At 45.1% G+C, this 22,039-nt stretch overlaps 1 protein-coding gene across 2 annotated transcripts in view; it reads right to left on the bottom strand.

The window, feature by feature from the left end:
- The window catches only part of ABCA5 (ATP binding cassette subfamily A member 5), a 1,006,180-nt gene that overhangs the window by 713,771 nt on the left and 270,370 nt on the right, over positions 1–22,039 (bottom strand). For both annotated transcript variants that reach the window (XM_069199839.1, XM_069199840.1), the window contains exons 9-10: positions 13,493–13,640; positions 10,932–11,100 (exon numbers count right to left, since the gene is read on the bottom strand). In XM_069199839.1, the coding sequence (XP_069055940.1) occupies positions 10,932–11,100; positions 13,493–13,640 (317 nt within the window). The remainder of the gene's footprint in view (positions 1–10,931; positions 11,101–13,492; positions 13,641–22,039) is intronic.

Here is a 22,039-nt window from a genome sequence, read left to right as displayed (position 1 = left end):
CAGGGGGGTTTTGTAGGGCACCGGGGGGGACACAAGCCCACACAGAAATTTCACCCTCAGCAGCGCGGGGGCGGCCGGGTGCAGTGTAGAAACAAGCGTCGGGTTTGTAATGGAAGTCAATGGGAGATCTAGGGATCTCTTCAGCGCTGCAGGCAGGCAAGGGGGGGGTTCCTCGGGGAAACCTCCACTTGGTCAAGGGAGAGGGACTCCTGGGGGTCACTCCTCCAGTGAAAGTCCGGTCCTTCAGGTCCTGGGGGCTGCGGGTGCAGGGTCTCTCCCAGGTGTCGGGACTTAGGATTCAAAGAGTCGCGGTCAGGGGAAGCCTCGGGATTCCCTCTGCAGGCGGCGCTGTGGGGGCTCAGGGGGGACAGGTTTTTGTACTCACAGTCTTAGAGTAGTCCTGGGGTCCCTCCTGAGGTGTTGGATCGCCACCAGCCGAGTCGGGGTCGCCGGGTGCAGTGTTGCAAGTCTCACGCTTCTTGCGGGGAGCTTGCAGGGTTCTTTAAAGCTGCTGGAAACAAAGTTGCAGCTTTTCTTGGAGCAGGTCCGCTGTCCTCGGGAGTTTCTTGTCTTTTCGAAGCAGGGGCAGTCCTCAGAGGATGTCGAGGTCGCTGGTCCCTTTGGAAGGCGTCACTGGAGCAGGATCTTTGGAAGGCAGGAGACAGGCCGGTGAGTTTCTGGAGCCAAGGCAGTTGTCGTCTTCTGGTCTTCCTCTGCAGGGGTTTTCAGCTAGGCAGTCCTTCTTCTTGTAGTTGCAGGAATCTGATTTTCTAGGGTTCAGGGTAGCCCTTAAATACTAAATTTAAGGGCGTGTTTAGGTCTGGGGGGTTAGTAGCCAATGGCTACTAGCCCTGAGGGTGGGTACACCCTCTTTGTGCCTCCTCCCAAGGGGAGGGGGTCACAATCCTACCCCTATTGGGGGAATCCTCCATCTGCAAGATGGAGGATTTCTAAAAGTTAGAGTCACTTCAGCTCAGGACACCTTAGGGGCTGTCCTGACTGGCCAGTGACTCCTCCTTGTTTTTCTCATTATTTTCTCCGGCCTTGCCGCCAAAAAGTGGGGCCTGGCCGGAGGGGGCGGGCAACTCCACTAGCTGGAGTGTCCTGCTGGGTTGGCACAAAGGAGGTGAGCCTTTGAGGCTCACCGCCAGGTGTGACAATTCCTGCCCGGGGGAGGTGTTAGCATCTCCACCCAGTGCAGGCGTTGTTACTGGCCTCAGAGTGACAAAGGCACTCTCCCCATGGGGCCAGCAACATGTCTCGGTTTGTGGCAGGCTGCTAAAACTAGTCAGCCTACACAGATAGTCGGTTAAGTTTCAGGGGGCACCTCTAAGGTGCCCTCTGGGGTGCATTTTATAATAAAATGTACACTGGCATCAGTGTGCATTTATTGTGCTGAGAAGTTTGATACCAAACTTCCCAGTTTTCAGTGTAGCCATTATGGTGCTGTGGAGTTCGTGTTTGACAAACTCCCAGACCATATACTCTTATGGCTACCCTGCACTTACAATGTCTAAGGTTTTGTTTAGACACTGTAGGGGTACCATGCTCATGCACTGGTACCCTCACCTATGGTATAGTGCACCCTGCCTTAGGGCTGTAAGGCCTGCTAGAGGGGTGTCTTACCTATACTGCATAGGCAGTGAGAGGCTGGCATGGCACCCTGAGGGGAGTGCCATGTCGACTTACTCGTTTTGTCCTCACTAGCACACACAAGCTGGCAAGCAGTGTGTCTGTGCTGAGTGAGAGGTCTCCAGGGTGGCATAAGACATGCTGCAGCCCTTAGAGACCTTCCTTGGCATCAGGGCCCTTGGTACTAGAAGTACCAGTTACAAGGGACTTATCTGGATGCCAGGGTCTGCCAATTGTGGATACAAAAGTACAGGTTAGGGAAAGAACACTGGTGCTGGGGCCTGGTTAGCAGGCCTCAGCACACTTTCAATTGTAAACATAGCATCAGCAAAGGCAAAAAGTCAGGGGGCAACCATGCCAAGGAGGCATTTCCTTACAAAAACAATCTGAGTTAGAGTTGTTATCTTAGGCATTCTGGACTGAGGAAGGAGTTGCAGCAATTATTGTGACCCAATGCTTCTTCAAAGAAAAAAAAAGTTGCAAAGGACTGGGCCCAATACTAGATGGTAGGAGTATACAAACTATAGGTATTTATAGCCACCCATGCTGCCAGATAGACAGACAGATAGTGTAAGAAACTGAGCTATTAGTTGCGGGTATAAATACCCACCTAAGTACTCATCAAAATCCTTGTCAGGGGAAACCATTAAAGTCAATAAATAAAACAAAGTTCAACCCTCTGGCTGCTATGGCACAGAGCACACAGGCTTCACTTTGAGGCAGTGTGTACAGTATTTCTGCAGTACTAAAACATTAACATAGTTGAAATGTGAAACAACAGAAATCCAAAAATGAATTAGATCTATACAGTAAAAATGAATAAACAAAATGACACCAAGATGACAAAAATCCAGTAAGGAGAACTGGATATATGAATTCTGAACGTTTTAATTAGAAATAGCACAAAGTGCCAATGATAGTCGACAGTTACAGTAGAACAGGACCTAGCTGCAATTTAACTATCACTGTGACAGAGTCTGGATCGGATACAGCAACCAGGTCTGTCCTGGTCAAAGACTGAACCTTCTGACTTAGTCATAATCAATGACAGAGGAACGCTTCTAAATGCCCTTAACAGGGTGTCAGACTGAGGCCAACAGGAGAGCCTAGTCCTGGTCCAGTTGCCACTGGACAGTTGCAAGAAAAGGCCTCTTTTAACTTGCTGTGTCCCTGTAACTTTAACAGGTCATCCTTAGGACCCTTGGAGTCCACTTCTTTGTCCTGGGTAAAAGAGAGGGAGAGGGAAAGAGAAAGAGCGTGGGGAGAAAGAGAGTGCATACGCAGGTCCAGTCTTCTACGTTATTCTCACCAAGTTCAGTTCTCTTCTGATTTTCTACAGGTCTAGGAGTGTTCTGAGGTGGGTGTCTAGAAGTGCCACATCAATGCCTGCCACGGGCTAGTGGGTGGGAATGTTCCCTGGGGACACCTTAACCAATGAAGCAAAGGTTCCCAGGGCTAGGTCTACCCACTTTGATCATTTTCAAGGTGGCCACTACATTAAACCTGGGATCGGAGAGTTGGATGTGTGTATGTGAGGCGTGTACTATAATAATAATAATAATAATAATAATAATAATAATAATAGTATAATTATAATGTAATAATCATAATTCCATGATCCTCCTATATTTAACACCCAAATCCATTTTGATGCAGTCCCTGTACCCACAACATCCTCAGAGACAGATGTCTGGTATAATAAAGCTGAGCTTTCAGCAACAAGACAGTGGATACACAACATTTTTTTGCCATTCTGTTTCCCTTCTTTGAAGTGCATTTCAAAGTTTATATGCAAACCTACCACACATGTCAAACGGGCTGTGACACTTTTTTTTTTTTAAATATATCTCTTATTGCTTTTATAAAGGTGATAGCGTAAATCAAAACCCATTAAGATATTCCCCACCTGCGTAACCCCTCCCCCACCCATTGTGCACTAAGTAATTAAATACTGATCTTATTACGTCAAGTCTCTGAAGTCCAGTGGTAGATCGTAGTACCAGTGTATTTATAAAGCAGTTGTAGCTATCTGTTCGGAGTTCGAGTCCGATGTTGAATTGTCTTCCTCCGAAGAAGGGGCATCCACAGACCTTAGGTTTTCCAGCAATAAGTCCAATTGTGTAACACTCTCTCTGGGTCTTTGGCCCCGTAATGCTTTTTTCATTAACACTGTGCCCTCTATTTCTGCCCACTTTTCTAATGCACCTTGCCGTCTATTTGCTAGCGGGCCACCTGGGTCTTTCCAATGTGAGGTTATCTCTCTCTTCGCTAAGATCAGAGCTAGGTCTATGAATTTTTTCGAGGTTTTGTGTGTCGCCGGACGTGGGAAATCCCCTAGAATTGCTGCTATAGGGGTTGGTGATAGAGTTCTTTCAGTACAACTGGCTATTTTCCTCAATATTTCCATCCAGTATGAACTAATCTGGGGGCATTTCCATAACATGTGCAGTAGGTCTGCTGCTGGTTTGGCGCAGCGTGGGCATCGGGAGTTATTTGTGTTATATATTTTGGTGATCATTTGGGGGTTAAGTAAGCTCAATGGAAAATGTACAAGTTTATCAATTTAAATCTTGCGTTTCTGGATACAGCATAGATGTGGGATGTGATTCTGGCCCATTGGGTATCTTCTAATGAAGTGTCAAGATCTGTTTGCCATTTAGCCTTAAGTTTGTTTAGCGGAGTGCAGGTGCCGTTCTGCATGAATTTATATACCCCAGAGATTATTCCCCTTTGGTCTCCAATGGAGCAAAGGAGTTCGCAACCCCCGTGGATCGGGGGTTCGCAGGTTCCAGCGCCCCATAGTTTCTGAATGGTTCTAATAACGGCATTGTGGGTGAGGAACAATCCGGGTGGGAGGGCGAATCGGTCTTGCAGCTCTATAAAAGAGCAAAGTTTTCCGTTGAGAAACAGGTCGCCCAATTTCGTAATATTATAAGGGACTCATTTGTTGACATGTTTGGTGACTTGATTACCTGGGAGGCAGTTCAATGACTCCAAAGGGATTTCTGAAGCATAGGGAGTCACGTGTGAGAGCGTTTGAGGTAGAGATCCCAGCAGTGTCTAGTAGCTTCCCACTCCAGAGGGAGTGGCTCTTTCGGTTTCCTGGGGTTCAATATTATATGTAGGATTTTTCTTAGCGGGCAGTTTAATGGTATCTGTAAATCTTTTGTGACTGGGGGTTTGTTAATCAATTTTGCCAGCCATTGTACTTGTCCCGCCCAATAGTAAGTTTCTAGGTTAGGTGCGGCTAATCCTCCATCCAAGGTAGGTCGTTGTAGCGTGTGAAGTGCTATTCTGTGTCTGCTGGGTCCCCATATGAAGCTTGCAATTATAGAATCTGCGTTCTTGAATACCGAACTCAGGATTATTAGAGGGAGCGTGGAAAAATAATATAGAAGTCTGGGCAATACTATCATTTTAAGCAGAGCGACTCTACCTGCGACAGTTAGTGGCAGTGTGCTCCAGAATTGCATGCTAGCTTTGATTCCCCTAATTGTTCCATGTATATTCCCCTCTGGTAAGTCTTCAACTGAATGATAAATGTTGACTCCAAGATATTTAAAAGTGTTTGGTGACCAGGGCAAACCCCTAGTGTCAGAGGGCCTCGGGGTGCCTTTGAACACCGGGAAGATGGAGGATTTCCTCCAATTAATCCGGAGTCCTGAAGCTGATCCAAAGTTTTCTAGCATTTCTATAGCCCCAGGTAGGTCCGTAACTAAGTTCTTGAGAAAAAGTAGCATGTCATCGGCGTAGAGGGCAATGTGGTGTGTCCAGTTATTAATTGGGATGCCCTCAAAGTAGCTTTTGGATCTTGCAGTTTGTGCAAAGGGTTCTACCGCTATAGCGAATAACAGAGGGGAGAGTGGGCAGCCTTGTCTGATCCCTCTTCCCACAGTGAAGGGCTCGGAAAAAGTGCTACCTGTGCGTACTCTTGCTGTAGGGTTTGTGTATAATCATTTCGTCCAGCGAGTGAAACCTTCTCCCAATCCCAGTTCTAACATAGCTTGCTCTAGGTAGTCCCATCTCAAGCTATCAAAGGCTTTTTCAATGTCTATTGAAATTATTGCTGCTTGTGGCATGGTAGCAGGTGCGGAGTGAAGGATTGAGATTAAGCGTCTGATGTTTTGTGCTGTACTGCGCAGTGGGATGAAACCTGACTGATCTTGGTGAACCAGTGAGGTCATGAAGGGTAAGAGTCTACTGACTAATATCCTGCTTAATATTTTATAATTTAGGTTCAACATAGATAGAGGTCGGTATGAACGGACGTCAGTAGCTGGTTTTTCTGGTTTTAGTAAGGGGATCATTATGGCCTCCTTAGTAGATTGGGGTAATCTATTATTACGCCCGCATCCGTGTATAGTGTACAGAGTCTAGGTGCAAGTGTATCCTGATATAGTTGGTAGAACTCTGAAGGGAGACCGTCTGCTCCCGGTACCTTACCCTTTGCCATGCTTTGTATTGCAGTTCTGATTTCAGCTATCGAAATAGGGGCAGCTAGGGTTGCGCTTTCTCCGACTTCCAGTCTAGGGAGAGCAAGTGACTCCAGTTCTGTGATCTGGGTGATATTAATTGCTTCGGTGGGTGATGCATAAAGGAAGGAGTAGTATTCGAAGAAGCAAGCATTGAATTCTTTTTGGCCAAGTACTCTGTCACCTGGGCTCCTCTCAATTTCGAGTATAATAGATTGTTGTTTGGAGGGTTTGGCCAGCCATGCCAGTAGTGCACCTGCCTTATCTCCTTCAGCGTGTTGTCTACTTAAGTAATGTTTGTAGTTGAAGCGAGAGAGCCTGATGTTTCCTTCAACTATTTTCGTTTTAGTTTCCCGCAAAAGGGGGATCAGTTCCGGGTGAGAGGGATGTTTACGTTCAGTGTCTCTTTGGGAGTCTTCGAGCTTTTTCAGCTCAGATTCGATAGATCTACGCACTCCTACACTTTCCCCAATACAGTTGCCTCTGGTTACTATTTTAAAGGTTTCCCATTCTAATGATCTAGAGGATGCTGTTCCTGCGTTTAGTTTGAAATAGTCTTTGATATTATTGGGAAGGTAGTGTTTGAAGGCCTCGTCCTCTAATGCCTCTGCCCCAAGTCGCCATGTGGGGATCACAGGTTTTTCTTTATGCCAAGCTAATGAAACCAGTAAGGGGTTATGATCTGAAATGGTACGGCCCAGGTACTCGGCTGATACTACGATGGATTGTAGTTCCGGGGAAACTAGTACTGTCTCTAGTCTTACGTGTAGGTCATGTAGTGCTGAGTAGAAGGAATATTCTCTATTATGCGGGTTGAGGTGTCTCCAGCAGTCTCTTATTTGCCAGTGTTGTTGCCATTCTGTGAAGGCTTTAGCAGTTTTTAGAGTCTGAGATTGTGAAAGGGGGGGGTGCGACCTATCCATATTAATATCAGTTATGCAATTAAAGTCCCCACCTATCATTTTCGGGCTTGCTAGAATCGGACCCAGCTCTCTAGACAAAGTGTCAAAAAATTTCTTTTGATCCTGCTTCGGGGCATAGAGGCCCCCTATAGTAACTTTCCTTCCTTCTAGCCTTCCCAAGATAACAACGTATCTTCCATCTTTATCTAAGTTTGTGTGTAGAGCCTGGAATGGAACCCCAATGGTGTACCCAAACAAGAACTCCTCTTGCAAACGCCGAATAATTGGTAGCAAATATTTGGCCTCTCCAACTTTTCCTAAGTGCCATAAACCTCCTGTTCGAGTAAATGAGTTTCCTGCAATTTAGCAATATGTGCCCCTCTGCCTTTAAGGTAGCTGTGCACCTTATATCGCTTGGCTATATTGTTTAACCCCCTGACATTCCAGGTTATTAATTTGTATCTTGAAGTCATAGCCTTGATTTACTAGTTGTTGGCTATTATTAGAGGAAGGACCCATGGGTAATTTGTTGCTACAACTACCTGTCCAGTGTTTGGTTCGAGAGATATTTACCGCTCTAGGCCTCAGTGCACGATGTTCCCCTAAAACTAATTGATTAAACTTAATTCCCAACTCCCACTCCCCAGGACCGGCTACTAAAGCTCTTCCCGTCCAAACTGTTAACATTCCTATTCTAATATCCTATAGGTGGGTGGCAGGGGCCAAGAGCACGTGTCCTGAGCCTCTCCTGGGGCCCGGCCGCAACATGGCCATCTCTTTAAAGTATCTGCTTTTATCCCAAATTTTTACAAACTGTGTTCCGGAGCTAGAGCTGAACATGGACCATAGTCAGTGTTAATTGTTTCCTCTTAAATACTCACGGTCAGAACAGACTGCACACAGTAGAGTCAAATAATTTCTTCTGAGGTTCCTGGTGTTATTATAGGCAGGCTGGTGGAGGTGTCTCGTGAAGATATTGAGGAGCCCCCGCAACTAGAGTCAGGGTCCGAAAGGTTGCTGGAAGTCCGAGGTCTAGGGCAGGACCCCCTGCTAACGACAGCGGCTGCGTCTACGGCGTCTCGCATCTCCTGAAGGGATTGATGTTTTGGGGGGGCCGCCTCCGTGATCCGCTTAGAGGATCGACTGCGTTTCTTCCCCAGTTCGCAGGGGGGTCGAGAGGGGAGAGCTGAGACGGTCAAGTTCAGGGCATCCAGCCATTCCCCCACCTGTTGTTGCGATAAGAAGAAAAGCGTTTTACCTTCAAGTTCTATTCTGAGCTTGGCGGGGAAAAGCATTGCATATTTTATCCCATTTTCTCGTAGAGTGCGTTTGTGACTGTGAACGGAGGCCCTTTGCGCCTGGGTTTCTCTCGTGAAGGCTGGAAAGAACATGACCCGCTGATTATTGCATAAAGTTTCGCCTAGTAGCCATGCATGGGAGAGTATATAGTCTCTGTCTTTGTAATGCAGCAATTTAGCTATGATTGGGTGTGGTCTAGCTCCTAGAGGTGGTGCCCTGTTGGGGATCCTATGAGCTCTTTCTATTGCAAAGTAAGCTGAAAGGCCCTCGGGGGCCACTTTGTTTCTAATCCAATTTTCCAAGAAGGATTCTGTGCTGTTTGCTGAAGATTCCGAACCTTCTGGCACTCCGATAAGTTTGATGTTATTCCTACGAGCTCGGTTTTCAGCATCCTCTGCTCTGGTTTCTAATGTCTTAATTCGGGCGGTAATATGTGCTATTTCCTTAGTTGTTGCTTGTTGTGCTAGGTCGACTGCTGATAGAGTTTTTAGTTCATCCCCACTCTCTCTTTCAGTTTGCGGTGGTCGTCTCGTAACAGTGAGAGGCTATCAATTTTTTGCTCAAGTGCTTCACGGGATTCTTTAATAGCTAGGAGGACCGTATCCAACGTTGTTTCTTGAGGAATCAGATTGCCTGTGCAAGCCAGGTTGGAGGCTTGAGTATGGTGTATCATGTTTGCGAACACCGTTTGGGATTGGTCTTCTCACTTTTTAGGTTTCCCCATGGTTAAGACTGTGCAGTGACTGGGAAGGGTGAGTCGAGTGCCCAAATCACCACAGGGGTTCGAGCCACCGGTTTCAGACCAGCTGGACCTCTCTATTTTCCCTAGATTTCCTCCTCTCTCAGGTTCCAATCAGTGGGGAGGAGAGACTCTCCCACTTTTCCACTCCGCGTCCTCCTTTTGCTGGTATCGTCTGTAGAGTTCTTCCAGATCCCAGGTATAGTGGGGTGGTCGAAATGGGAGGAGTGTTCTAGGATTCGTTCTCCTTTGAGCCAAACCGATATGGAGGATGCGCTGTCAACTTCTGACCTCGATTTCGCTCATTTTGTACTCCTTTAAGATTAGGGTCCTGTATGATTTATGGTCCACAGGAGGGTCAGTCTCCGCTCTCCATGTAGTGTGTTTGGGCGATAGGCCCTCCTGGGGTATCCAAGGGTACTCGGTAGGGACTCCCTGTAATCCAGCCCAGGGGTCCTCTGCGGTGGCCCGGCTACAGCTCCTACAATGGGCGGTCAACGGTGGGAGCAGGTGGTGTGGCTTGCGATCCTACCTGCGCAGGTAGTGCTCCGGGTCCCCTAACATGCAGGTGTAGGGGTGGGGGTTTCACAATCTAATTCCCCCACTCCGTTTATAGCTTCAGGGGTTCCGGTGGGACAATCGGATTGAGTCTCATAGGGGGGCCCCGGATCTAAAGCATCTCCGGGGTCCCGTATTACTCAGGGCCCCTGCTGCAAGGTGGGCCCACCTCTCTCTCCGCATTGCTGTGTCACCTGGATATGACTTCTTTTAAGTTCAGGCCAGAGGCAGGGCGAGTGCCCCTCGCGCCTCAATCACCACTTCTTAAGGCTCTCTAGTGTCCCAGGGGCTGGCTGTCGCTTTTACTCCGTCCATCGGGCAGTCGGACTCTACAGTCAGCTCGGGCTCCAAACACTCCCAGCAGACTCCTCCAGCCACGGCAGTCAGTTCTAGTCCTTCGCTGATGCTCGAGGCCCTTTGCATTTCTCCCATCTCTTCCGCGGCTGCTACGGACGCTGCGGTCGCCATTTTGTTTTTTTATTCTTTTCCCCCTGTCGTCCGAGGAGCTCGCCTAAAGTCTCCTCTGCGGGGGTAGAATCTTCTAGGACGAGGTCACCTCCGATGCAAGCAGTCTACCGGAGAGGATCCCAGTGGTCAGTGGATAAATCGGTGAGCTCTGCGCGGTAGTAATGCCGGCCGGGCCCCGATCCCAGCCCCGGAGCTCTGCACTAAGTTTGCAGCCTCATCGACTGCCATGCCCCCCCAACAGGCTGTGACATTTGTGACAAAATAGACCCATCGTAATTGGGGCCTGACTGGCTAGGAAGATAATAGAAGGGCCCTGGCAAATTGTAAGCTAATATTTGCCTGTGACAAGGGAGTTCTCCTTGAAGTCTTCTCCAAGTGTCATTTCAAAATTTCCAGCAGACCTATCAAGCAGGGTACGACACCCAAACAAGAGTTAGTCAAAAAGGATCCTTCCGGCCACGTTTGCACATTCTGCTAGGTTCAGAGAGGTAATCTCTGCCTATTCAGGTCAGCCTGTTTTGCTCCTGGGAACAAATTCACATCTCATTCATATCTATTTAAATACCAATTACTGGCTGGCCGTGTAGGAGAATAAAATGCAGATTTAGCTTCAGGCACGGTAAAGGTAACTTTTTAGCAGTTTCTTTTCTGTAATATTTTGAACAAATCCTACAAACTAGTATTTGGGGAATTATAAGACTGACAAATGGTGTATTGCAGCTGCCAAATTAAAATGTAATGTCAACAAATCCTATTATTTAATATTAAATATCTGTGAGTTTTTTTGTTTTTTCATACAATATGTAAAGATACCTCTCAACAGAAGGTGCTGATTAGAACTGTGAGTGATGTTTATAGTACCTGATAGCTGCCTTTCCCTGAAATTCTTCAGATACTGGTTCAGCCATTTCACTGATGCTTAGATTTCTGTTCAAAGTACTCTCGTCCAGTTCACTGTAATATCTTCTTTTCTTTGACCAGTAGGAAGGCTTAAAAAAGAATAAAGGTGATCGTCGGAGCCCATACTCGCCTATTAAAACAAATAGACACAATGTTAAAAAACAATTAGGGCAAAGATAGAAATTCCTCAATGTGAACAAGCTACAAAGTTGCTAGATGATGACAGCGCAGTACAATACGTATGATGAATAGGAATATCTTCTTTGTGAAAATGGGTGAATAGAGTGTGAGAACTTCTGGGCAAGACTGCTTTTGGTGGGTCCAGAAGAACATTATAACTGTGGCTGGAAACTAGGACATGTAAAACACAAAAGGAGAGTTACGGGAGTGGTTTGACCCCACACTTACTCCTGATCAGACTAGAAAGTCTCTGCTGCTCTGGTTGGAGAGCGGCTGGGTAATGGACCGTAGGTACTCTAACCGGGCCACCCCTTTGGAGTGAGTATGACTACAAGTGAACACCCCCCCTCTGTTTTTTCCAGACCAGAGGCTATTAGCCTGGTTATGCAGGACATACGTATAGTGAACAAAATGTTCAGGTAGGCCTGCACGCTTTATATACCATGCCCTCAATATAGGGATCCTTGACCCTGACGAATGCCCCAGACCTTCCAGCTTTTCATTGTGGGCAGAAACATGTTGGTCCCGTATTTTTAGATTCTGTGAGTCATCATTCTCGACTGAGCCCTCAACAGATTTTTAGTCTTACACACAAGAACCTATATTAAATATCTCAGATTAAAACAGGTGATTTGTGAGGTAATTGTATCTATCTATCACCCTTCTATCTGGATCCCTGTAAAATATCCAGTCAGATTTAATTTCAGTACTCCCTCAACTGTTCCTTTAACAACGAGGTTGAGTCCGCCCAGGTAGTATCATCTTACCTGGGTGGGACTAGGTGGTCAGATGATGAAGCATGAGACCACAAGGTGTGTGAGACCACCTAGTCCATAAAAGGAACTCCCTCCCCCACACACTGCCACCCAGGATACCCTTTCTTCTTCTGGGCAATACACGCTCAATTTGCATCCTAGATTGGACCTAAAAAGTAGTCCAGTCCTGTACCGCTTGATCCCACACCTTTAGTGTTTTGGTGGCAACTAGGACATCTCTTGGACCATGTGAAAGAACCTCCAAGATAGAGACTGGATCTAAATCAAAAGTTAGCAATTGTATGACTGGTACAGAAGAGATGGACATATGTCACTAACACTGCTAGAAATCACAGACGTTATCAGACCGGCAAATTAGTAAATCGAAGAGGATAGACTGATGTGTTTGGGATCCCACAACTGGGAAGTCGGGGATGAGAACTGAAGTCTCCAGGTACCATAGCTCATAAGGTGGTGTTCGGAGAAAAATGGTTGAATATTCAAAATGTATTTAAAGCTATTATTTGAGTTGGAGAGATTTATTACTCAAATTATTACTTTGGTGCCAGGGGTGCTGCACTTCCTGCTATTATGTATTACCCAGACTTTCCAAACAGATTATGCTTTTTTACTTTACTGCTGGCAACCCTGTTTTTATCTTTGTTGGCAATCTTGGATAGGGGGGTCACTACTACATAACTAATATTAGTAGCTCAGAATGATTTTCACTTTAAGTAGCTCTTGCTACAGAAAAGGTTGGTGACCTCTAGTGTAGAGGAACAAGTTGTAAGCTATCAAGTCTCATACCTGGAGCAAGGATAGAGGGTGAATGTAAGAAGGTTGAAGAAAGCAACTCTGGTTTAGTTCACAATTTCAAGGAATTATTACCAATAGAGGCCAAAGATCAATTCCATATGCAAGGGCTTGGCATGATGAAAGAAAAGGTGGGGTACTTTGTGGATGATAAGCATGCTGATGCTGGGGAGAGTTGGGTGACCAACAAAAGAGAAGAGCAGCACTTTGCTGCTGAAATCAAGAACAGAGTAGGAAGGGAAAAATGTGTATGCTGTAAATGTGGAAAGTGTATGATATCAGGCTTGGCATATTAAGAATTAGGTGGTATGTGAACACCTAGAAATGCATTAATCATGCTAAGAAGGAGTGACATTATAGTGAAAGCAGCACAACGTCCCTGTTTTTTATGTAACATGATAGAATGGGTGCTCACTATATTTATATCAGCCTGGAGAGCAAAGATTTATTAGTAACACCACCTGTCTTGTCTCTTGACCTTTCCTCCGTTTTGATATACATATCCTGTAATATCAATTTGCAACCTATCTGAACTAAAACTGTGTTTATGTAGAAAAATATCTCCTATCTTAAGCAACTCAGAAGGTCTTGCCCTATTGCATGGGAAGGGCTCCTTACCTCGTGAACACATGTAAAAATGATCTAACCAACTTAGTCCTTTCGAGCTACGCAACATTTATAACGAATTTGGTAAAGAAAGAGGACAGTTAAACACTACTTAAAGATTATTTTACATATGTCGTCAGAACGATATTATTTGACTATGTTACTTACCTGGCAAAACTTGATCCAGATAGATAGCAAGAAGCAGGTATATTGTGCTATCCACTACCAGAAAAATAAATGTGATAATCAGAGGACATGGTCCCTCTTTTAAGTTCGAAAAGAGGGCTCCAGTTTCATAATCTTCCAGATGCAAGACCTGGGGTAAAAGGAAGGCAATATAAAGTTAAAGAAAATTATATGTAATTGTCACACTTCATCTATTTATGTAAGTCATGGTTAGTCCGAAACAACCATTTAAACCATCAAGTAAATAGTAGAGGATACCCATGTCAAAATTAAGGCTGATTTTTTGTTTGTTTTTTTCAGCCATACGTGTTTACACAAATGAGGATGTAGAATAGAAGTTCCTGCAATATAGACTGTCACTTTGCACATACAGTTTAAATGTATTAAGTATACACTTATTGCAAATCTAGCCTAAGAATGTTTTACAGAATACAAGAGACGTACATATTATGTCACACAAGGATTTACAAAGGAGACACACACCAAGAGCAGCAGTATTATGATTGCTGCTGCAACCGGCAAAGAAAATGAAATCCTGCATGGGTAAAGTACTTTGCAAACACAGGGGCATACACGAAATACTCTACTTGGAACATGGGGGCGGCGCTTCATGTCGGACATTGTGGGGCAAAATAAAGAGGAGGGGGGCTAGCTTATGATACAACAGGTGCAGTAGAATTGACCGACAAGGACAGAGGCATGATCCTTGCATTAGTAAATAATCCTCTGTTCACAGTCATGATTAATTGACATAGTTCATAAAAGGCAACTGCTCATGCCCCTATCTGTAGGAAAGCTAGTTCAATATTTGTGTTTAATGCCTGGTAAACAACACAGTCACAAAAAAGTGATCTAAACGTAAGTAGCATAATAACATTTTTACTCTAAGAAGGCACGAATTTGATGTGTGCATCCATCTTTTGTAAGGGACAATGAGGTTGTGGATGTTACAAGGTGTTGGATAAGGTATTGGCTCAACAGCAGAAATTGAACCATCACTTCTTTAAAGACTATTTAATAAAGATACCCAGGAGTGTATTAGAGCAGCAAGTACAATGCCACCGGGACATGGGGACTTAAAGGGCCGACTATACAGGAACTTTGACAGTCTTTCAATCCCCAACCAGGGCACGCAGCTCACCTTCTTAAATGTAAATATATATATATATATATATATATATCATAATATAATTTATTTCTGGGAAGTCTCTTCTAGAGTTACACAACAGTGGTTAAAACGACCTTATTACAAATACACATTTTCTTTTTAAATCGTTCAAATTATACGTCCTAATAAGTATCTTGATAGCTTTTTCATTTCATTATCACGTTCTAAAATGTCATTTACACGGCCATATGGATAATTACTAAACATCCATAGCATGGAAGCAATCATGAGTTATAAATCAATTGCATTGGTCATTTCTTTATATAACAATTAAAGACTTTCTCTGTATGAGCCTAACAAATCTAGCGATAGCCAAAACAATAAAGATCTTGGTTTAAACTAATCCTGCCTTTCAACTAATCTATCTGTGACTTACTTGTTTTTGTTTTGTTTTTTAGTCAAGGATAGGTAGCGTCTGTCCCACTATAGTCTTAAAGTTCTAACTCTTTTGTTTAATATCATGGATATGCCCCCTTTCAACTGTTAATGTGAACGTCAAGTGAGGCGTATAACATCAAAGTGCAAATACAACTTGAGGTATTTCTTAAACGGCACACTAACTCCTGTAATGCCTGGTTCAAAACCTTGTTACTAATGGGTGACTTTATAATTGAAAGCATAAGGTACATGAGTGCGCTATCAGGTCCCAAAAGTAGTCCCATTTCAATTCTAAGAGCCTGTAACATTAAGTTCGCTTGGTCACTGAATAATTTCTTTGAAAAACGTACTCTCCCTTTCGTTCATGGATAGCAATTCGGCTCCATACAGTGCCTTAGGGATTAGACTGCCTAACATTCCCTTCTTTAATGGGTCTACATATAGACACCCAAATGGTGAATTGAACCTTGTAAGGACATTGATTAGCGCCATAAGAGAAGTTTTTAAGGTCTGTAAGCGTTTATCCCATTTTAAGTTATCAAGCAAATTACAGGACTAAATATTTATAGAACCATACTTGCACAAGTGTGCATTATTTAGGTACCACTTGACTTTCTTAGGTGTCTCTGAAAAAAATCAAGATCTTAATCTTACCAATGTTTACTATTAGTCTACTGAACCTACGGTACTCTCCCAGAGCAATCAGTTTCCATTGAAGACCCATAGGCGTATAGTCCATTAGGACTAAATCATCCACATACACTAAACACAGTACATGTGAATTGCCAATATTAAGAGAAAATGAACTTGTCTCAAAGTACTTTGGATAGATCATAAATGCACAGACTAAATAAGAGGTAACACCCATCCTTGATGCATGCCTCTATATACTGCTAAACAATGGTCAAAATATCTGGGGGATATTTAATACTGCAGTTTACTCCAAAGCAACTTTTTATCAACCAGTTCAGACTTGGGGCAATGCTGGGTGGAAGGAAATATGTGGCTCCTCTTAGATTTCAGAACTTTCTATCACCGAAATGTGAGGAAAAAGTGTTTTTTGGCCAATGTTGAGGTTTGCAAAGGATTCTGGGCAACAGAACTTGGTGAGAGACCCATAAGTCTCCTCATCTTTGATTCCCATAGGAGTCTAGTTTTAAAAAATGCACAGGTTTGGTAGGTTTCCCTAGGTGCCGGCTGAGCTAGAGGCCAAAATCCACAGCTAGGAACTTTGCAAAAAAGAGGTCTCTTTTCTTTGGGAAAATGTGATGTGTCCACGTTGTGTTTTGGGGCATTTCCTGTCGCAGGCACTAGGCCTACCCACACAAGTGAGGTACCATTTTTATCGGGAGACTTGGGGAAACACTGGGTGGAAGGATATTTGTGGCTCTCCTCAGATTCCAGAACTTTCTGTCACCAAAATGTGAGGAAAAAGTGTTTTTTTGCCAAATTTTGAGGTTTGCAAAAGATTCTATCTAGGAAACAGAACCTGGTGAGAGCCTCGAGTCACCCCATCTTAGATTCCCCTAGGTGTCTAGTTATCAACAATGCACAGGTCTGGTATGTTTCCTGAGGTGCCGAAATCCACAGCTAGGCTGTGATGTGTCCATGTTGCCTTTCCTGTTGCGGGTATTAGGCCTGCCCATGCAAGTGTGGTACCATTGTTATCAGGAGACTTGGAGGAACACCAAATAGAAGAACGAGTGTTATTGCCCCTTGTGTTTCTCTGCATTTCCTCCTTCCAAATGTAAGACAGTGTGTAAAAATGACATCTATTTGAGAAATGCCCTGTAATTCACATGCTAGTATGGGCACCCCGGAATTCAGAGATGTGCAAAAAACCAGTGCCTCTTAACACCTTATCTTGTGCCCATTTTGGAAATACAAGGGTTTCTTTGATACCTATTTTTCATTCTTTATATTTCACCAAATGAATTGCTGTATACCAGGTATACGAAGAAAAACCATTGCAAGGTGCAGCTCCTTTATTGGCACTGGGTACCTACGGTTCTTAATGAACCTACAAGCCCAATATATCCCTGCAACCAGAAGAGTCCAGCAGACGTAACCGGATATGACTTTTGAAAATCTGGTATCGCAGGAAAAAGTTACAGAGTAAAACGTGGAGAAAAGTTGATTTTTTTCACCTCAATTTCAATATTATTTTTATTTCAGCTGTTATTTTCTGTAGGAAAACCTTGTAGGAGCTACACAAATGTCTCCTTGGTGAATTCAGAAGTTTGTCTACTTTTCAGAAATGTTTAGCTGTCCGGGATCCAGTCTTGGTTTCACAGCCATTTCTGTCACTAACTGGAAGGAGCCTAAAAGCACAAAAAATAGTAAAATGGGGTATGTCCCAGTAAAATGCCAAAATTCTGTTAAAAATATGTAGTTTTCTGATCCAAGTTTGCCTGTTCCTGGAAGATGGTGATTGTCGCAACACAAATGCTTTTTTTGTTTTTACACATATTTTATTAGCTTTCAAATACAAACTTTACAACCCGTTTATGGGCTCTTCTTGTTAGCTGTGCTATATCACATTAACTATCTTCAATGTCTCATACAGGATGATATATATCTGAATTGTCACTGCTTTCGATAGTTAAAGTAAACAATTGTAGTTCCATACATATCTAGCGGATGGTGTCTCTTATTTCCAGGTCTTTCTTGTCATATCATGGGATCTAGTTGGCTTTCTGCTATGACAGAACACCCCGCAGGGAACTGAACCCCCCTCTCCTACCCCCCACTTGTGTGCCTAGATATGTGTCGATTTGTGGAAGGTGTCTCCTGCTGCTTTGCGAGATGGGATCAGGTATCTGGTCTCTGTATTGGGTATCAGCGCAGAGTGTTCAGGAGGGTATCGCTTCATCTTGTGGCCCCTCCCCCAAGTGTTCCCACTCGCACACCAGAGGACCCCATGCCTGCGGTCTCTTCGGTAGTCCTTGGCCTCTCTGTGCTTCCCTGTGCCTGACTGCCTCTTCTGCCTTTGCCCATTTCAACACTTCCCTTTTCCATGCACTTTCTCAGGGACCAGTGTTGCCTTCCAAGTCATTGCTATTTCTCTTTTAGCCAAAACCAGGGCCAAATCCTGGAACTGGTCAGTGACTTTGTGCCAAACCTGTCGGCGATAGCCTCCTAATAAGCAGTGTCTGGGGTCAATGAGCACTTTTCGTTCGATCGTGGCTGTGAGGTGGTGTGTAAGCGATCTCCAGAACTCTTGTATGCTTGGGCAAGATCAAAACATGTAAAGAAAGTCTGTGTCCTCCTCCCCGCATCAAGGACATCTGGACTCTGTGAGGCTGAAATGCCTCTTAAGTCTGTCTGGTGTTAGGTATGCTCTATGCAGAACTTATATATTTATACGTTTGAATCGGGCGTTCCGAGTGGCCCGTAGAATCTGCGCTAATATTCCCTCCCAATCGTCAGCTGTGATAGGGGCCGCCAAATCTGTCTCCCATTCCTGTTTAAGGGTCATTAGTGGCTTGCATAATGCGGATCTTATTTTCTTACACGGGCAGGTCACTGCCATATGGGCACCCATGGCGCTTACCAGACACGGACCATCTCAAATATTGGTAGCTCTGTTCATCCCACCTGCCTGTGCTGGAGATCATCTTGTGACTGCTCTGTAAGGCAGAAAATGCCCTGCTGGGATCTGATATAGGGTGCAGAAGTCCTGAAAGGGCAAGAGAAACTCTGCTTCATATAGGGTCACTTTTGTGCATTTGTGCATCACTTTTAGCTCATTGGAGCTAGAAGCAGGCGGAGGGCCCAAGTGAAGAACAACCCTGGTCAGGGAGTGAAGATCTGGAATAGAAGGGGGGATCTCCCTATCAGGCATTGTTCAGCCAGCCAGCCATTGTAACTGGCCCACTAAATAGTACGCTTCGAAGTCAGGGACAGCTAGTCCTCCCTCCTCGAGTTGTCGCTGCAGAACCGCGAGGGCTAATCGTTGTCTGCCTGTCCCCCACAGGAAGCCTATGACCATGGAGTTCAGTTCTTTGAAGAAGGTTCTCGGGATCCATAGTGGGTGATTGGTAAAAAAAATACAACAGACAGGGTAGTGCTATCATTTTTAAGAGTGCCACTCGTCCCGCCACGGATAACGGTAATGTCGCCCAGAAAGTCATATTACTACGAAGTCCTCTCAGAGTCCGTTCCAAGTTTCCCTCTAGTATGTCTAAGTTGTTATGGTAAATCTGAACCCCTAAGTAGGGCAGGCACTGCGGTTCCCACCACAAGTTCCCGAGGCCCAGGGGGGCAGCTCTGCCCTCAAGTGCAGGAAATAAACTGCATTTTTGCCAATTCCCTCTGAGGCCAGATACACCTCCAAATCGCTCCAACAGGCTGCGAGCCGCATGTAGAGCTTCGTCCGCATCCCTTAGGAAAACCAGACGATCATCTGCGTAGAGAGCTATGTGGTGAGTTTGTCCTGCCATCGTTATACCCTCGTAGGCACTTCCTGTCCTGGTAATACAAGCCAGCGGTTCGTTAGCCAAAGCGAAAAGCAATGGGGAAAGGGGGCAGCCTTGTCTGGTCCCCCTCTCCACCCGACAGCTCTCCGATATTGTAGTTCCTATGCGAAATGTGGCCATCGGGTTAGAATAGAACAGTCTTGCCCATGCGATGAACTGGTCTTCCAGCCCATACTTGCAAAGCACTTCATGGAGAAATTGCCATTCCAGGCTATAAAAGGCTTTTTCTAAGTCAATTGCTAAAATCATTGTCCTTTGCTTATCATAGGCATCACTATGGAGTAGGGAAAAGAGGCGCCTTTTGTTCATTGCTGTCTGGCGCCCTGGGATGAACCCAGCCTGGTCTATATGGACCAGATGCAGCATATGCTGCAAGAGGAGCGTCACTTGAATTTTGCTCAGTATCTTATAATCCACGGACATCATTGACGGGGGACGGTATGAGGCCACACTTGTGGGCGGGTTCCTCAGCTTCAACAGAGGAATGATCAGGGCTTCCCAGGCTGATGCAGATAGAGTATGATATTCCTTAGCTTCTTCATATACCTCAACCAGTCTCGGCCCCAGTGTATCTATGTATGTCGAATAAAATTCAATTGGGAGTCCATCCGGTCCCAGGGTTTTATTTCGTGCCATACTGCTGATGGCCACCTTCACTTTGGTCAGAGTGATCCCTGCTCCCAGCTCCGTCTCCTTGTGCTCAGAGATTGTTGGGACTACAAGATGGAATAAGAAATTGTGGGTCTCTGCTTCCGTTGGTCGGACTTTGTTCGTGTAAAGTTCGGCATAGTATTTATAGAACGTGTAATTAATTGCAGTCTGGGTGTATATGCTGTGCCCCATGGGGTGGGTAAATTCAACTATAGTTGAGGCGCTATGCGCAGGATTTGCTAACCATGCCAGTAAGGAACTTGCTTGATCCTGTTCTGAGTGTGCACGTGCTATATAGGCTTTATGGCCATAACAGCCTAGTCTTTCAACTGCCACTGTTGTTTCTTTTGCTGTGAGGAGTGCCGTCTATAGGTCTGGGGCATTTGGGCATTTCTGCTCAAGTGTGCGCAACTCTTGCTCTGCTTTCATTACGTCATGTAGCAGCATCCGGCGTGTGCTGGTAGCTGCTGAGATGCAGTTCCATCTAATGACCACCTTGAACGCGTCCCACTCTGTCAATTTAGAGTTTGTCGAGCCTCCATTGACCTCGAAGTAAGCATCTATCGCTGAGTCAATGGTGTGCGTAAAAGCCTGATCCTCTAACAGAGCGGGCTGGAGTCGCCAGGTGGGGATCGGTGCAGGGGTCCGTGACCACCCAGCTTAATTAGCAATGGGTTATAATCTGAGAGTGTTCGGGTTAGATACTCGGTCAGGGGTGTCAGCTGGTGTATATCTGGAGAGCATAGGAATGTATCCAATCTTACATATAGATCATGCATTGGTGAGTAAATGGAGTAATCCCTATGGATCTGGGTGCTGAATGTGCAAAGAGTCGACCAGGCCCCAGTCCTTTTGCCAAGTGCGCTACCCGTGAGCTGTTCTGTTAGTTAGTGAAGAGGGCAAGGGGGATGAGATTTATCTAATGTCATATCTGCTATGCAATTAAAGTCTTCCCCCCAACAATACCGGTCCTGTTAAGTGCACTGCTAATTGTTTGGAGATGGATGTGAGGAATCCCATCTGGTCTGTGTTGAGACCGTAAATGCTGCCCAGTACTGTTTCCCTCCCATCTAACTTTCCAATTATTATAGTGTAGCCTCCCTATTGATCTATGACACCGTGTGTTGGTATGGTACCCCATGTTTGATCCATATTAATGTCCTTCTGGCATAAGCCGAATAAGTGGTAGTGAACCTGGCCTCTCCATTGCCTTTGAAGGGCCTGGCTCTCCACGGCATCTACGTGCGTCTCCTGCAGCATTGCAATTTGGATTCCTCTTCTATTGAGATAGGAAAATACCTTGTGTCTTTTAGTCATAGATCGAATTCCTCTAACATTCCATGTGAGGAACTTGAGACTCAGTGTAGTATACATCAGAGGTATAGTGGAAAACACATTGGCGGACTTTGGGGTCCCACCCCAGGAATGTCCCATCCGTATCAATATGTATATAAAACATTTCTAGGCAACATGATATAAACTGTTCTGTAACCAAATAACATTCTCCCCAACTTCCCTTCCCCAGGGCAAAAAACAAAATGTTCTTGCCCAAATAGTCAAAGAACTGAGAGTCAAAAATACTCATGCCCTCCAACGTTCAGGTTACATTGTGTGCGGGTGGTGGTTCCATTGTTATGTGACAGGCGCTCCAGGTACCCCCGGCTCCCATCTCGCCCCTCGTCCTGTTGTCAGCCATGCGGAAAGTATTCACATTTATGCAGTAAGGGCGCCACTGCTGGTAGTATGGGGGCAGGTTTACCAAACGTCATGGCGCTTGGTAGAAGCCAGCCGGTGGGCCAGTGGTTGAGGGTCTTAGTTGAGCACAACTGTAGAGCTCTGCTGACTATCTATACA

Source organism: Pleurodeles waltl, chromosome 7, assembly GCF_031143425.1.
Source record: "Pleurodeles waltl isolate 20211129_DDA chromosome 7, aPleWal1.hap1.20221129, whole genome shotgun sequence".
Taxonomy (NCBI): domain Eukaryota; kingdom Metazoa; phylum Chordata; class Amphibia; order Caudata; family Salamandridae; genus Pleurodeles; species Pleurodeles waltl.
The sequence above is the reverse complement of the archived record's forward strand: the minus strand, read 5'-3'. Positions and strand labels throughout refer to the sequence as shown.